The sequence below is a fragment of the Mya arenaria genome, chromosome 6 (genome assembly GCF_026914265.1).
Source record: "Mya arenaria isolate MELC-2E11 chromosome 6, ASM2691426v1".
In the NCBI taxonomy this organism is placed as follows: Eukaryota; Metazoa; Mollusca; class Bivalvia; order Myida; family Myidae; genus Mya; species Mya arenaria.
In genome coordinates this window covers 6,799,145-6,818,539 of record NC_069127.1, presented here as the reverse complement: position 1 = coordinate 6,818,539, position 19,395 = coordinate 6,799,145, and the positions used below count along the sequence as shown (strand labels likewise).

The following is a 19,395-nucleotide window of genomic DNA, read 5'->3' as shown; positions in this document are numbered from 1 at the left end:
CGATTTTATATGAATAAACAAGTGATAAACGCACAAAACAGAAGTATACTATACATCGCTTCTGTCATTCTTGTTCGCGTAAAATTTCCTAGAAATAGTAAATATTCTGTATTACATTAGCAAACGTATTATAACTTATTATAAAGCTAGATGCCGGCCACATGCTGTGCGCGGTAATGGGCATGTTGTTTACGATCAAGTTTTAGGGGCAATAGCGCAATATATTTCTTTCTTTATTTTAAAATAAGTTTGTTCATAACGTGAATGTAAACATCGCCTGCGGTTCGTGGTCGAACACCAGACGTAGGCCAAACACAGGAAATAATACATGTGGTCATTCAATACAATTGATAACGTACATCCGTTGATTGTACTTAACATTTATAATTTATTGTCATTATAAGTTTATGCATAACATCATATTCCGGCAAATCACACCGTCATGAGAATGTCTTAAAGAAGTAAGACGCTTGAGATTGCTTATAACTATACCGTTTGCCTTATCCCAACATTGCACTCTTATCTTTCTATTAATTCAGATTGACGTCAGAGATATACTGATGTCTTTTTTACTTCTGGAATTGACGTGTCCCACATGAACGAAGACTAATTATGTTTTTATTTTAAAAGTCTTGATTTGTGCACACAGTTCTTTCCTAGTGGATAAATACACGATGTTGTTAGACAGAGCCATTTAAACCAGACTATAAGACACTAATTTAAAACAAAACAACTGAATATCCCAAAGACACAAATCTCGTGTCTGTAATTGAGAATGTGCGCAGTATCTTTGCCATTTTGTACAGTAAATAAGGTATAATTAATATCATTTTTGTTTTCTTTTTATGTGATATTTAAACTCATTGTTTCATTCGAAATATCGACAAGTGGTCTGTGCGTGTTTTTCTGACACGTAAACACAACACCTTTGGCACTTCATGACATTAACAAAAGTACATTTTTTTCATCTATATTGGACAACATGTTTATGACCAGCCGATCATTACAATTTGTTTTAAAGATGAATATCGAGTAATGTAAAGGGCAAAGCGTATGTACAGCTATTTCATTCAAACACAATGCCAATACCAGAAACAAAGCAACATGTAATATTTTCCAAATGCAATGCCTCAATGCCCGCGTGTCTTTAAGACTAAGCCTCTACGAGAATGTACATTTAATAAATGTACATTCTCGTAGAGGCTTAGTCTTAGGGATGCAAACGAATGGCATTATTGACATTCGAATATTCGGTAATTCTTTCGATCGAATATTCGAATATTCGATTACCAAAATACATCTTTTAGAAGTTGTAGTTAACTATTAGTATTTTTCGCTAAAGTTATAGGCAGGACACTTAAAACCTATTTTATCGTCGCCAGTACTCGCTGCGAACCCTTATTTTCCCCAAATGACTCTGAAATTCCCGCTTTTCAAAAACAAATAATACAGTACCAACAAACAAACTCTAATAATTTCAATTCTGCTGCCTTCATATTTGTAAACAATGTAAAATGACATTGATTCCTGGTCAAATGGCGTCATGCGTCAATAAAAAGTATTTCCGTAGGACGAGCAGCCTCGTTCTGGGATTGACCTCTATGTTATTTAACCATGGAAAAAAACAAACCAACTCGGGAACTACCGTAGTAAAATAATAAAACAAAAAAAATATGTGCATTTTGACTCGTCTATTGTACATCAATAGAGGAAATATATACTTAAACGCTGTACTATACATTTCAAAACATTTAAAACAGTTTAAAGCATATATACATGTAACTACATTATTGTAGCACATATCATTCATTTTTTTTCTCATTTATTTTTCACATAGATATATATATATATATCAGTACATAGTTTTAAGTTCTCAACATATACAACATATCTATGTATTTTGATAGGATATACATATATTAAGAAACTATAATGTTCTCTCACACACACACATACACAAGCACACACACTCGCTCCCACACGCGCAAGCACGCACGCACACATACACATTGCATACACACCCGATCGTATGATGTTTATACGATCGATGTGCCCTTTATTAGATTATATATTCCATTAATGTTTTTTTTTAATATTTTTTAAGTCTAAGAATTCTTTGTATGGCTAACTGTGTTTTATTATTAAGTTATATTATATGTTTAAGTACTTCCCATTTTTTGTTGTGGGTTTCAAGTTTGTCATTGTTCAACGCAATTTGTTCTTCTATTTTAAACCTTAATCTCAAATACGTCAAGTATGCATCAAAGGATAGTGTTCTGTTATTATCCTTGGTTAAAAGTATATGAAATTTCATAAGAATAATAAGAAAGTTGCATATGTTGTTGTATTTGTTTTGTGTCACTGTTCCCAATAAAGCTTCACGTTAACCTATAATTATGTTAATTGTTGTTGAAGCTATGAACATGTTTAATTTATTTCGTAGTTGTTGTGTTTCATAACACTCCAAGTATAAATGTTCAATAGATTCAATACCTGAATTACAGAATGTACATAAGCTACAATCGACAAGTTTCAATTTAAAAGCAGTTTGTTGGTTGGTATTGTTCTTAAAAGAAATTTGTGGTAAAAACTATGTAACGTAGTATCTATTGTAGATGTGTATATATTACAGATGTCATTCATATTAGCACGGGAATTTGCACGGTTGCACTGCTAAATATGCAGCCAAAACAACACATTGGTGTGAAGGCCGAATGCTTAAGTCCTTATTCGGTAAAGGCATTTAAATTTACCGAAACAAATGAAATATTTGATAAAACTTGTCTAATAGCCAGTTATAATATTACGGGGACTTTTTATGGTACCCGACAATATGTCCCTAAATGTCATATGGCGCGTGTATAGTGGAATGCCATCACATTCATACCCCTGTCATTAAGGGCCAATCGTTGTAAAAACAAGACAAACGAACTTAAATCACCATAAAAGAGTTGTATGCATAAGGATTTTTATTCAACAGTTTTTTTTTCGAATATTGGAAACCCGAATTTGACATTCGAATACCAAACGTTTGATCAAATATTCGATTATTCGAATATTCGTTTGCATCGTCATTTATAGACTAACCAATTTAGTGTCGGAATTGAAGAGTAACTAAATCTAAAATAACTCTTGACATTTGACCCGTACAAAACATTTTTCAATGTAAAAACTTACTGTTATTAACAATAGGGTATTAAACAAAACCAAAATATGCTATTGATCTGATCCTGTAAATATTCATTTTGCATGCAACAGTTTTGAGGCTGTATGCCAGAGGCTCACAGGCTTTAGTACCGCAATTCAAAATCAGGTACCGTCAGATCTTCTTTTTGACATGACATGATAAGGGCACCGGGGCAATAAAATGGGACGTATGGTGCTAGGCAGTTTAAAATAGCGCGAATTAATAGACCACTTTGCTTAAATATGTCATAAGATTGCAAAGTTAATGTGAACTTGAAAGCAAGCCGGAGAATCTTAAATACATCTTGGTGAGGAGTTGAGGGTAATAGATTAGTATTGATAATTACACTGAAAGTGGAAATGTGTTCACTAATAGAAGACCCTGCATTACTTTACCTACTACTAATATTCAAAACGTCATCAGCCGATATCGGGTTTCTTTTAATTGATTTTACAGAACTTGCGAGATGAAAAAATGTTTATCTGTTACTGTTTGTGCATTCGATTGCGATTGCCCTTAAAAGAAATGTAAAGCAAGTAATATGAGAGCCTTTAAACAACTTTCAGCGCTTTCATTCATTGTATGGTCTATGGGAAGAGAGTCGAGGAGTTAAAATGTTAATGTTTATGTTAAATGTTAAAATATGGCTTTACATTTCAGATAAAAATATCCGAATTAATTGTTAATAAAACTGAGATCATGTTAAACCTCAAACGGTCGATATACCAAAGGGTCATAGTGATGTACCCGTGTAGACAGGGGCTATGTATGCACGAGCAGCCGTGTAGACAGGGGTTATGTATGCACGAGCACCCGTGTAGACAGGGGCTATGTATGCACGAGCAGCCGTGTAGACAGGGGCTATGTATGCACGAGCACCCGTGTAGACAGGGGCTATGTATGCACTAGCACCCGTGTAGACAGGGGCTATGTATGCACGAGCAGCCGTGTAGACAGGGGTTATGTATGCACTAGCACCCGTGTAGACAGGGGCTATGTATGCACTAGCACCCGTGTAGACAGGGGCTATGTATGCACGAGCAGCCGTGTAGACAGGGGTTATGTATGCACTAGCACCCGTGTAGACAGGAGCTATGTATGCACTAACACCCGTGTAGACAGGGGTTATGTATGCACTAGCACCCGTGTAGACAGGGGCTATGTATGCACTAGCACCCGTGTAGACAGGGGCTATGTATGCACTAGCAGCCGTGTAGACAGGGGTTATGTATGCACTAGCACCCGTGTAGACAGGAGCTATGTATGCACTAACACCCGTGTAGACAGGGGCTTTGTATGCACTAGCACCCGTGTCGACAGGGGTTATGTATGCACGAGCACCCGTGTAGACAGGGGCTATGTATGCACTAGCACCCGTGTAGACAGGGGCTATGTATGCACTAGCACCCGTGTAGACAGGGGCTATGTATGCACTAGCACCCGTGTAGACAGGGGCTATGTATGCACTAGCAGCCGTGTAGACAGGGGCTATGTATGCACGAGCAGCCGTGTAGACAGGAGCTATGTATGCACTAGCACCCGTGTAGACAGGGGCTATGTATGCACTAGCACCCGTGTAGACAGGGGCTATGTATGCACGAGCAGCCGTGTAGACAGGGGCTATATATGCACGAGCAGCCGTGTAGACTTTGGGCTATGTATGTACGAGCAGCCGTGTAGACAGGGGCTATGTATGCACGAGCAGCCGTGTAGACAGGGGCTATGTATGCACAGTGCTTTCACATTGATTTCCATGTCACATCGAATGTGCGTTTCGCCATCATTTTGTGGAATGTTTACTCGTAAATTCATGTTTCACGTATATTTGTTAAATGCAATTGACTATGCAACATTTATCTCCGATGTACTTTCTAGTTCGTTGAAGTTGATTCTTAGAGCAGAGAAATTTACATTTCAAAGGTGAAGAAGAAGAGAGTTTATACAATGAAATATAACTGACACTATATATTTGAAATAGGCCAACATGATCCGTGATCAAATTCATAGAATAAAATGGCTTACGTAAACAAATAGCAAACATGTAAACTATAAACTACAAAGTATATTTGTTTCAAATAAATAGAAACTCACTCTATAGAGTTTGAAAAACATATCATAAATAATAAATAATCGAATTCAGCGATAAACTAGTATATTGGTATCATTATTAACAACCGTATCTATAGAAATTGATAAATAATTCATAAAAGACATTGGACTTATGCACTATATCGATGCACTTGAAAAACTCAACGAAGTTCATATTATAAACTTCTTGCAAAATAACTCCAATAATGCATAATTTCGTAATAATATTTGAATTGAGCTAAACTAATTAGTTCGATATTTTAATTTCTGAAGATGAATAATATTTTTTACATTTTTTTTAGAAAAATAATAAAGCTTCAGGGACAAGCCCAGTAGGCCATAAATATAAGTGCAAATTCTGTAAGGAAGCGCAAGGTAGATGTCCAAAGGCCATAATACCTTTTCTTTACATACAAATTGCGGATTGCAAAATGAATCGGTTGCATTTTAACTATGTCCAAACCTTGGTTTTGGAACAAAATTTGTCTCGTCATATGCCAGCACATTAATCGTAATTCCACTTTGGCATAAAGGCTATTGTATAACGCAAAACACTTTTAAATGATTTGTATCGTTGTTGACGGCAATTCCAATGTGATTACGCAACATAATAGAAGGCTTAATTCTTAGGAGAAAAACAGATTATTGTTTCCTTAAAATGAGTCAAGTTACCACCATCGTTCTCATTAAATAAGAAAGATGTGTGAGACTGATGGCTCTTTACCATTGCGTGCTATGATACTTCCAGCCAAAGTATGATTCACCAGTACCACTGTGGTAAAATGGGCTGAAACATAATTATATTCATATATTCAGTTTATATTTAAAGATGCACTAAAATATTAAAGATGCACTCTTACTCCCAAGTAAGATTTACCACATTCAACATTTGTTTATTATAATATTATATGATGAAAATATCTTCAAAACAATGGTTCTTATGAAGGATACCGAGTTTATTTTGAAGGAAATAAGCATAAAATTCAGTATTTCTACCTTATGAGACTAAAGAAAACCACAGTAAATCTTTTAGCATTCATCAAACATTTAATATTTTGCGCTTTCTGCTATTAAAAACACGGTTTCAAGCTTGTTATAGGTAATTAATAGTTTCCATAAATGCATTTTTTAGTATTTTGTTAAAGGTTTATCTGTCAAAATTGATGTTTGTTATACATGTGTTTGTATTGATTTTGAATAAGAGTGTCACTTTAAGGTAATCCTGATTTCGTAATCTATCTTCTTAAATACGACAATTCGATCGGTTCGAACAGTAATCGTTAAGGAAACAAACACATTCAAAATTATTCCAGAAGAATATCTAGTATACTTATTATGTATACAACCTTTCCTACTGTAAACTATGTTCGTAAGCTATCTGTACAATTATGTACATTCATCTTTTAGATCAAGAACAGATAATTTTATCAAAAAAGCCAGCCACCAAAACGGCAAACAAGATTTGAATGTACAAGTGTTCTGAAGCAAATAAGTATGAAAACAAATATGTTTCGTTAATATTGAAATTTTCATCGGGAGTTATGAACATGGCAAATTTTTAACACTGTCAGTGTCCCGAAAGTGATATTTATATTTTACAATTCATAGAAGCCTATTATATAATCATGAATGCAAACGAGTTGATAAGCGCACTGTGAAAAAAAGGCTAGGAATAAAAAGGATATTAAAGACTACCACAATTGACAGTATACTGTTAGTAGCGAACTAGAATAGTGTTTTAACTCATACTTGCATATGTTTTTGGACGTAATTGCACTATGACTCACTGCACGATATGATCATATTGGATATAGTTTTTTGCAGTGCTACTATACGTTTATTACAAAAATGAATTTGGACCAAGGTTACAATACAAAAGTGTTATAAGCCACATTCAGCCAATTGATTATAATCGTGTTTATTTAAAGGAATACACTCATAAACACTTAAATTTACCATTCGAACCTAATCTCGTCGGTGCGTCCTCCGAAATATTGGCATGGTAGCATAGCAAAGATTATTTACTGTGAATCAAAAGTCAAACGTTGAAAAAAGACGTTGTTCCAAGTGATACAAATAATAGCTAATTTGAGTGTTCATGATCAACGGTACTAAAAACTCAACAATAGTGAACCGAAAGATGAATGAATTCCTCGAAAGTAATGTTTTTGCCAATGGAATATTTTACCTTTCCTTTTATATGCTGGGTTCGTATGTTTGAACTTGATACACATTGTCCAGTGGGTTTATAAATGAAAGTAGGCCAAAAGAATATAAAACGAATTTCATTAAGACGCCGTACAAAGACAAAAAAGTTGATTATAGCCCCGGGACAAAAACACCATTATTTAAAGCCCCAGTATTATTTTATATCTGATAAACCCTTGTCAATAAACACTCAAATGCACTTTGCAATTACATTTGATGACAAAATGCAAAATATTCATTTTCAGAAATCGGCATTCCTTAAGGCGTCTATGGATAGCGATATGAGACAAAGACCATCTAATGAGGACATTTCCTATAGCTGTCACGGACAAAATCATGGAAAATTCTTTCCGCATAAAGTATTTCATTTTGTTTACAACATAACGTTGCAAACCGATATTATTCTTTGACTTCTGTTGAAATCCATGTATTAGATTTAGAAAGGCAGTTTCTTTACAAAGTCGTTTAACTATTGTGCGTAAAAACTTAACAATGAACCAATAGTACTATGAAAATTACAGGGACAAGCCATGAAGTACAAAAGTCACTGAAACATAAGCACTTAGGTTGTGTTTTTTTATTTTAATATGAAAAATATTAATCTATTCTTACTGAAAATAAACATCTTTCGTAAATAAAACTATATTTGATGCAACTTGTCTATTATAAAATAAATTTAATTAGTAAAAGGAAGCGATCGCGAAGATATTTAGTTTTATAATTAAATTAATGAAACTGCTTTGGCACGGAGACTACAATCGCCTTTAAACACGCAAATATAATAACTCTGATGGAATCGTCGAGACAACTGATATAATTCATTGAGCAATTGATTGCTTATTCTAGGGTTTCTAGGGTTTCTGGAATGTTAAGTACGTCCGTAGTCAGACTGCATGGAAGTAAGTCGTGACTTAAAATACAGCAAGTCAAGAGTTTGTTTTAATTAGAAAGAAGGGTTGATTTAATCAGGTATGCCCAATTGGCTTACGACCAATATATACTTTAAAGAATTTAAACATTTCAAAAGTGCTTTACATTAAAGCTGTGTATAATATCAAAAGTTCTCTTGTCCGACAATGCTAGCCTGATTATGATCTTTATGCATCAATATATCATATGTCAAATACGGAGACGAAATTAGTTACTGCATTTTCGGCTGAAATTGCGAAATGTTTGATGACCGTTGCTTCATTTATAAGGAAGATTTTTTGTAAATTCACCTATGGCTAAATGGTGAAAGCGGAGAACTACATTCAATTTGTCCAAAATATATGTGTTCGAGGCCAAACAACATCAGCCGTTTTATTTTCTATTTGTATTGACTGCAATTTTCTTAATACAGACAAATTTAATTTACAACAACTGTAATGTTTTCATTGCTTGGTTTGTTACTAAAGGGGCTACGCCTACAGTCAGATAGATCACGAACAAATATTAAGATCAAACGGTTCATATAACTATTATTAAAATAAACTAAATTTAAAATAAAAAAATATTGTATAAAGAACAAGAGCTGACGTGACTTGAGCATTCTTTGAAATGCCTCACAAAAGTATGGACGTTCAACACGAAATTTTACAGATATTAGATTTGCGAGCGGTAGAAAAGCAGTTGTTTTTATAAACTTGTGAGCTCAAAAGTTCTTTCAAAATAGTTCGGCCGTTTTTCTTCTTAATTTGGTACCAACGATTTTGAATAATTAAGTCCTATAATATCAGTATTGATGTTTGCCTAACATCCTAGATTGCAACGCATTTCTTCTTTATCACTTACTCTTCAAACATATTTAATCTTTTGCTTCTAAGATTCATGCATTTAAACTCGATTATCTGCTATTATTCACGGATCTCTTGGGGGCCAACTGTGAAGTAATAAATTAACCTTAGACATTTGTTCATTCAATATTACTCTCCAATTTCAATTTAAAAAAAGTATTCGGATCAAGTTTTCAAATCCGGATTTTTTCGTGTTTTTTTTTTTTTTTCATTTAAATTATTTAGCACACTTGAGCATAAAGTGAAACAGGAAAATTTATAAAATCTACTTCTGTAAAACCGCAAGCCTTCCTTGACATTCAGTATATCGCCTCATTTTCTAGTCTTATAACCAAGCTTAATTATGCTCCTGTGGTCAAGCTAGCAACGCTCCGGGGATCACAGGTTTTCTGTGAACTTATATAGTAAAATCTCTGATTTTTTTCAAATCGCATCAGAGCAACCAATGACTTCCTTAGCAACCATTTATTTCGTTAGAGACCAAAGACAACATCAGCAATCAGACTTTTCCCTAGCATCCATTTACTTCCTTAGTAACATATGGCGACCTTTAAAGCCATTATTTTCTTGGCAACAACCTACATTCATAGCACCAAATGGCTCCTTTACAACCTATGACTTTCTTAGCAACCAATTACTTTCTTGGTAAACACTTGTTTCCTTAGCAACTAGGTATGTCCTTAGCAAAGAATGACTTCCTAAACAACTACCTTCATTTGTAGCAACCAATGACATTCTCATGAAATAATGACTTCCTTAGCAACACACGACTTTATAAGCAACAAATATAAACTTAGCAACTACCTTCATCCATAGCATCCAATTCATACTTTTCAACCAATGACTTCCTTTGCAGCCATTGACTAACTTATCAACGAATTACATCTTACTTCCTTGACCACCAATGATGTCGTAGAAAACCAATTATTTCTTTAGCAACCAATTATTACGACTTATATATATTCTAAATCGAACATAGACTGCCATTTTCATAATAAATATATTATGTTTGCTTCCGCAGCATCACTTCTTCAGAACTTGTTACTGTGTCGGTGGTTTGAAAAAATAACCAGTCTAGCGTATACTCTTTGTTTAAAATAACGCCTTATCGCTTCTATTACTAAATGTTTCGTCAATATTCAATTGCAGTCCCCACAGAAAAATATCTAAAAAGCGAGACTTTGGCTCGATTGTTCAGAATCTAAGTTCACAACGTGATTAGCAATATCGTTGTTAACTTCAAACGTGAATTGTTTTACGATGTTTTAATACATTTATAAAGAAACAAGAACAACTTTTACAAGGTTAAGCGTGTACAAGGTTGTTAAAAGTAAATTATTCTCAGAAATAGGTTCAAAGAATAACATTGACATGAATGTAAATGACATTCGTGGATCTTTTTAAACAAGCCCTTTCAGAGTTATTGCTGATTTATAGCGAAATAAGCTAGGTCTTTCTAGCTATGTTTAATTCCGTGCAATCAGGAATCACAAATATGTTAAGGAAATCTAGTTGTTTTGATAAGAACCTCTGGCCAATAGGAACTGATCCGAAACTGTAAAATATATAGTCAATCCATGTCCGAAGAAGAGCTCCTGTGTCCAGATGAGAAATCCTAAACTTATTTGCTAAGTGTTTAAAGTTCAAGGTAAGACGAAATGTGTTCAACACAAGAAGGATTTGATCTGTCATTTTTGTTTCCGTGGTTCCTTGTCTGAACTCTAAGGTATGAGAAGTTGAATGGTCCATTAAATACAGCAACACAAAATCTTGAATAAATCGTTCACGTTACTTTCCCTCAATGTTCCTATTGTGAACTATGTTCGTAAGCTATCTGTACAACTCTGTACTATCATCTTTTAGATAAAAAATATTATGTTATCAAAAAAGCCAGTTCCTCTAAAAATAAATCACCAAAATTAAACAGAAGATTTTATGAATATTTTTCGGAAGAAATAAGTATGAAAAAAGAAGTTTCGGTTATATTGAAACTCTCCATAGGAAGTTATGAACATTGCAAATATTGAACACAGCCAGTGTCCCTAAATCGATATTGTATTTTTTCATTTCATAGAAGCCTATTGTACAATCATGAATAAAAAAGAATTATGCGCTGAGGAAAGGCTGGAAATAAAAAAGACTATCACATTTGACAATGTCCTGTTAGTAGCGTACTAGAATGTTGGTTTAACTAATATTTTGCACATGGTATTTTGGACGTAATTGCACTTTGATTCACTGCACGACATGAACATAATTTAATAACTTAATACTATATTGTATTTGGATAATGGTTAAAACGAACGTGTTATAAGCCACATTTAGCAAATTAATAACAGTCGAGTTTATTTAAAGGAATACACTCATTAACTCTTAAATTACCATTCTAACCTAATCTCGTCGTTGCATCCTTATACCGAAATACTGGCATTTTGCAAATTACATTTGATGGCAGAATGCAAAATGTTCATTAAGGCGTCTTACGACAGACATATGAGACAAAGGACATCTGACGAAGACATCTGCAATAACAGTCACGAACAAGAATTATGGAACATTCTTTCCGCATAAATTCTTTAATTTTATGTACATTGCACAACATTGCAAACTGATATTGTTCTTTGACTTCTGTGGAAATCCATATATTAAAATTAGACACACAGTTTCGTGACAAAGTCGTTTATCTCTTGTGCGTTTAAACTTACCAATATACCAATAGTACTATGACAACTACAGGGACAAGCTAAGAAGTCAAACACTCAAAAATCAGACCTGTTTAGAGGCTTTTGTCTTCAAATGTATTGAAGAATAACAATTTTGGAAACTGGTGAAACCTTCTAAAGCAAATATATTACATTTCACATTTAAACTTCTCATTTATGCGTCTGTTTATTTTAATTCACAATATCAATGTCAGCGACAATTACTTTAATGATATACTATGCAGGCACAGAGACGTAAGCACGAAGGTTGTGATTGTTTTTTTTTAATAGGAATATTATTATTATAGATAATCTGTCACTGATAAAAAAAACATCTCCCATAAATGAAACTGTTATTGATGCATCTTCTCTGAATTGTTTTAAAAATCAATTTAATTAGTAAAAGGCACCGATCACAAAGATATTTAGTTTAATTAAATTAATGAAACTGCTTTGGCACGGAGACTACAATCGCTTTTAAAGACGCACATATAATAACTCTGCTGGAATCGTCGAGACAACTGATATAATTCATTAAGCAATTGATTGCTTTTTCTACGGTTTCTGGAATGTTAAGTAGTTCGTAGTCAGAGCACATGGAAGTAAATCGTGACTTAAAATACGACAAGTCAATTAATAGGTTTTAATTAGAAAGAAGAGTTGACTTAATCAAGAATGCCCGATTGGCTTACGACCAATATATTTACTAAAGAATTTATACATTTTAAAAGTGCTTTAGTTTTCTACGTTTTAACATTCCAAATCCACATAATTGTGGATAAAAGTACTCTTGTCCGACAATGCTAACCTGATTATGACCTTCATGCATGAATATATTATAATTATATTTATATGAACAGCTACAGAGACAAGCTCAGTAGACAAAAGTTTGAACATACAGTCAAACCTGGTTGAACGGTCACCTGCTTTAAATGGCCACCTGCCATAACGGGCCACTCCAAATTCCCGCCGCGCGTTTTTAATATATAATGTACGTGCATTAAGCGGCCAACTGTCTAACGCGTCCACGGCCACTAGTTTTTGTCCCCATAAAGCCATACAAACACTAATTAGCGGACACTAATCCCTTGTCACTGACACTTCCGCTTATAAATTTTTCCAATACACAGCTTTAACTCCGTTTAATGGCACAGGGTAAACGCCAAAGACAAAGAACACAAAAACAAAAAATCACAAACAAGAAACTTGGAAAAACAGCAGAAAACTCTGCAAACAACACAGTGCAAATATACATAGAACACACACACAAAACAAATCACAATCAAGAAACACGGAACGACAGCACTAAACTACACAAACAACATAGTGCATATATATATATATATATATTATAAAATAAAACTAGGTGTGTTTATCAAGGATTGTAATGTATCGCCTTGGAACGGTCAGTACAATAAAGTTACTGGTGGTTATAAGTCAATAATGGAGAGGATATTAGTTCGTACATTTTCGGTTGTTTTCGTGAACAGTTTGATGACCGTTGCTTCATTTACAAGCATGCGTTTTTGTAAATTCAACTATGTGTAAATGGCGAAAGCAGAGGACTACATTTAATTTGTCTAGAAATATCTATGTTCGTAGCCAAGCAAAACCAGCCGTTTCATTAATCTATTCATATTCACTGCAGACTTAATTTCCCTAATACAGACACATTTAAATCAAAAAGATTATAATATTTATAATATCATTGCTTGGTTGGTTAATACAGGGGCTATGCTTGCAGTCAGCCAGATCACGAACAAAAATATTAAGATCAAATGGTTCATATAACCATTACAAAAATAAACTAAATTTAAAGAAGTAAAAAAGAATAACAGCTGACGTGAACTAAGCATTCTTTGTCTTGAAATGCCTCACACAATTATGGACGTTCAAAATGAAGTTTTTCATTTGCGAGCGGTAGAGAAGCAATTTATATCATAAAGTTGAGAACTCAAAAGTTCTTTCATAATATTTTTTTTCCATTTGGCATTTTAGCTTCTTATCTGCAACCAACGATTTTGAATAATTGAGTCCAAAACTAATTATCATTATTTCCTATAATATCAAACTGATTAAACTATACATGAAGATGACAATGACTCGCGCACTTGATAATTTCTATTGGCGTTCGCCCAACAGCTTTACATCATAGTTTGCAACGCATTTCTTCTTCATCTCTTACTCTTCCTACTAATTAAATCTTTAGCGTCTAAGATTTATGCATTGTAACTCGATTATCTGTTATTGTTCACGGATCTCTTGAGTTTCAACTTACTTCATTTCTTAACTATTCGCCGCTTATCGTATTAGAGCAGTACCCCTTTAAACAGAGCAAAAATTCTATACTACACAAACAATAATTAGATTGAACGTCAACAGATAGGAAAGTTTCTGTCGAACGATCCAACTGTGCCGAAGTAATAAATTAACCTTAGACCTTTGTCTATACAATATTACTCTAAGTTTTCTAATCCGGATTTTGTACAAAAAAAAGAAATCGTTTTTCTTTTTCAACTCAAGTTTTTAGCTCACCTGAGCATAAAGTAAAATATAATTAAACTAAGAAAATCTACTTCATTCCCTAGCAAGGAACATGTCGCCATGGTTTAAACTGCTGTGACCTTTAAACTGGAGTGTCATGTGACTAACATAGCTGTACAAATATAGAAGCAGTTTAATAACTTCGGGTGGGGGTATTATTAATCAAATGATTGATATATCCATCGATGATTGTCCTTTGAAAAGAAGAGTGTTAGGTTGTGGACAATAGTGCACTAAAACTAATTTAATCCTGGTAAGAGTAACTTTATTTTTGAACATGTCAACACAACCACCGTTATATGGGGCCCACGTATATGATCCCTCAGGGAAGAGAATTGATACTTGTAGTGCGACGGGAGATTAACTTGCGACAGCTGAGTTGACAGCCCTGTCAAGTGTTTTACCGCCAGACAATGTTCCCGGTAAATTCAGTAGAGAGCTGAGGCTATTTCTAAAAGAGCCCCTTGTTTCTCACTCTGGTGTTTTCAAATCTTCTGCTATCTGGTTGTAAGATTTTCAACTTCTGCTATGTATAGGTTTTGAATACAGTACTACATAACAGTTGTATATCATAGTCGTGAAGGCACACTGCAGGTAAAGCCATATTGCAGCCAATGCATTGGTTCTTGCAGACATTTACTAACTCTAAAGATACAAATTTGACTGCACAGTAACCGAGCTTAGCACGGTGTGTGCGGTATGTGCTTACTATTTTGGTGTACTACATCATCCCGGTAGGTTGCAGCAGTCACACTGTTCAGCTAAGTTTAATACTGATGTAGTGATATCGCAAGTAAAGGCGAGAGGTTACTATCTGGGTGGACGAAAGGTTTAATTAGTTTAGTGACTACACTTTAATACCGACAAAACAAATTTCGACAAACTTCAAGAACAAATGGAAATACTGTCACTCTCTTGAGTAAAAAAAACACTACCGGGCATGTTATTATGAAAATGAAGTTCAGTGTCTATGAATTAAACTTTACTGTAATAGTATAACAGATCATACAGCTCACCATAAACATACGACCTCTTCGTTAAAGTATGACGACAATGCTACAATACTGGTGAAAAGATATTGGCAACCAGAACAACATGCTTTGTTTACAACATCACGTTGCTGTTATTCTCACCGTTTGTTAATTTATAACTCACTAGATGTTCATAACAATATTTTAATGGACTGATCTAAAATCGCATCTAATAGGAAGATACAAATTTGAATATATTTTAACAAGGAATTTGTGTCACTTGTTGAGTTAAATATTTAATGTGATTTTGATAACATTTATTGCATTGTAATGAATGAAATCAGGTTTAAATTATATCCTTGATATATCGGCACAATTGGATTTGGATGGATACAAAATATACAATATAACAATGGTTATACAACATAACCAAATATTGTTCAATGAATAAACACTTTAAAATGTTATATGTTATTTATTCAGTAAAATGTTTGATAGAAGCTTTTTCCCAGAAAAAAGTTATCAGGAATATATAGTACTCTATCATAAAAACGGTGATGTCAACAATGTGGTAATTATAGAGGTATTCTATTGTTAAGAAGGCAAATCGCAGTCCACAATACCGTAAACTTATTAACATATTTCCTACCTTTGTTATTATTTAAATTTTTATTTGATACTTAAAGATTGACATACTAATGACTACTCGGGAAAGCGACTGACGTCCCTACTCGGAGACATTGAAAGTGTTGCATGTATCCTACAGAAACTTGAACTCGTCAAGAAATAGTTCCAATAAAAACAGTTTAGTAGTGGAATGTGTGAGATGGCATGTCTTTTCAAAGGAACATATTCATTCTTTGCTTAAAATATATAAATTTTAATAACGTCAAAAGATTGTTGAACATACACAAACTGGTTGTACTTGAAACTTAAAAGTATACAGGCAAAGATCCGAGGCATTGACTACGCAGCTAAGAAAACTTATACAAAGCTGCTGATTTTGTTCCCTGACAGATACACCGATATAAAATGTATGTTTCGGGTCATTGAAAGGAATCAATTTCAATGTAGTTTCAAAATCTTCAAATTGTCGTTTACACAGAGAAAAGTTCTAAATTCTTAAGTAATTGCAGGTTGCCAACATTTAAAATATCTGTGTATTTTTTAATTAAGTAATTGTTTTAAAACAAGAGCTGTCACTGTAAATGACGAATGTCCCAGAAGTGGTACTCCAGTATGATTCAAATGTCATTTAGAAAGGGGGGAAATAGCAAAGAAATGTGTGGATAAAGAAAGGAATGTTAATGAACACATTAACTATATAAAAACAGTAATAACCTCTCATTGATGTTTTAAAACACCATATAAGACCCATGCATGGTCACTGTTATATGCTAGTATTGTTGGTCTTATTCCTACTAAACCAAAGACATATATATGGTCAAGACAAAAACCTAATACATGGGTAAGTGTGTGAGAATACTGGCGAAATTTGAGCAGGACAGTTTCTTGGTGCTCATGTGTATTTTCTTATGTAAGCGAGTTGTTCATACATGAGAAAGTTACAGCCAGGACACGACAACATGCACTCTCAATATGTAGCATTATTGTGAACAATTAGAAAGTGTGACCTTGACCTTAGAGGTAAGGACAATGGTCTTGCACGCGACACATGGTCTTGATATGACGAACACATGTGGTAATTTATTTTAAAATCTGTCCATTCAAATGAAGGTTACAGCGCGGTAGCGACCATCTATACACTATATATCCTTATATGCAACATGCCATAGTGAAGAAACACTAAGTATGACATTGAACTTAAAAGTAGGGATACGGGTCTAGCACGCAACACGTTGTCCTGATATGTCGAATACATGTGGCAAATTATTTTAAAAATCCGCCCATACAAGAGAAGGTAACAGTCGGGACAAGACCACCTATTCTCTATTTCTTATATGCAACATTCAATAGTAAAGAAACACGAAGGTCACACTAATGTAGTGACTTTGACCTTAGAGGTAGGGACACGGGTCTTGCACGCAAGACATTTTTAATTCTGTCCATACAAGAGAAAGTTACAGTCCAGACACGATAAATTGACGGACGGACCGGTGCGGTTTTAATATCCCTACCTTTTGGGGCATCAAAAACAACAGTAGGTAACATTTGAAAACTCAGTTTTCAACGTTTTCTAAAATTGATATTGGCCGATTATATAGATCCACCGGAAGCGATCTCACAGAGGTCATTAAAGAAATAACTCTTGTGCCCTTGGATAAAATCTCAGCCATCAACGCTTTCATGCATTTGGAATAACATGTAATTTACTTGGCAAACCATTCATTATCGTTAGATGATAGCCCTTGAAGCGTTTTATGACAGGAAAAAGATACAAAATGCATCTGGTGCTGGAAATAATCAAAACGTCTTGACCGTGACAACCTGTACACGTGTCTTTCCGACTAAATTCGAACACTTTAAATGTTAACAAGCTTTACTTTATAGCGTTGAATTGCTACATGGGTACCTCATAGATATCTCGAAAATTCCACATTTAGATTAGATCTATAGTTCGGTATGTGGTTTTGTCTCATAGTCCTCCAATCTATTTTTGTAGCAATTCAAAATGTATCAAGTACATAACATGAACATTCTAGCACATACTTCTGTCATCTGACATGCCACCATGTCATAGAAATGTTAGCTTATGTTTGATTTATGTTACCGTTTCTCTGCTATGAGCATCTTCTTTAACGCTATATATGGATAAGGCAGAACATTTACAAGGCTACCTTAAAGCATAATGCGTGTGCTTTATTGCAATACGCAGCAAATTATTAACTTACACCTCCTGAACTTGCCAATAATCTTTGAAACTCTGTATTAAGCCTCTCGTTCTGATCCATTGCATGGCGTTTATAGCCTTATATCAGTGTAGGAAACTCTAGAAAATTCGCACTTGATAACGGTCATAGAGATAATCAATTTAAGCCTATTAACGATTTCCTTAAAATCATTTGACGGAAAGAAAACGTTTTCTCGCACGCTTTTAGACATTCAAAGACGCACATACAATAGTCATGATGGAATCATCGAGAACAATCATATAATTAATTAAAGGCGTATTGCATGACACGATTACTGGCGTTTCTAGTTTCAGATTGACGTATTTAAAGGTGAGCTCGTGCAAAGACGTGTTGGTGTCACGTTCTGATTTAATCTTCTTAAAAGACACTGATTAATACGTCCGCCAAAGTTTCCTTTAGTGGGCTAACTGGTGCATGCGCGTTTACAAATAATAATACATTCGCGACATAATTATTGATTTGCGGCGGATCCGTGGTCTAGTTATACATTATTTTTACTTTAGCTTGCTAGTAAAAATATAAAGTAAGAATTGCTAGGAGGTACTTAATTTATCATGTAATTTAATAACTACTTGATATTGTTGTCATTATCAGAAACAGTAGCGTACAAAGACAATGCTGCTCCTATGATTGGGCTAATCCCTACCTACATTTGCCCTGCCGCCGTCCTGACAATATCAACACCTACCACTGTATAAGAATGTTACCAATTCGTAACACCATAAGAATAAACATAAGCCCTTGTTATTTATTTTTTATAATTAATATACATATTCAAACAACCTTTTCAGTTAAGACAAAGAATAAGAGATATTCAGTTAAACATCTAATAATTCTTCTCCACTTACGAGGGTCAGTCGTAGAGTTCCCGGACTGTGCTTATGATATCCAAACTGTTTACTTTAAAACCAAAATAATACAACAGTACGGTAGACAAATGTTTTTGGAAGTTTTGTTGCAAATTTTACAGGAAACAAACAACATACAATAAAATAGCATCACCCTATTACACATAACCATGATTAAGACGGAGCACTTTGCACAGAA

General features: G+C 34.2%; 1 protein-coding gene across 1 annotated transcript in view; it reads right to left on the bottom strand.

Annotated features, from left to right (window-relative positions):
- Window positions 1–3,920: 3,920 nt before the first annotated feature.
- LOC128237004 (protein bassoon-like) overlaps window positions 3,921–19,395 on the bottom strand; it is a 35,286-nt gene continuing 19,811 nt past the window's right edge. The window contains exon 2 of the mRNA XM_052952175.1: window positions 3,921–4,841. Within this exon, the coding sequence (XP_052808135.1) occupies window positions 3,921–4,841 (921 nt within the window). The remainder of the gene's footprint in view (window positions 4,842–19,395) is intronic.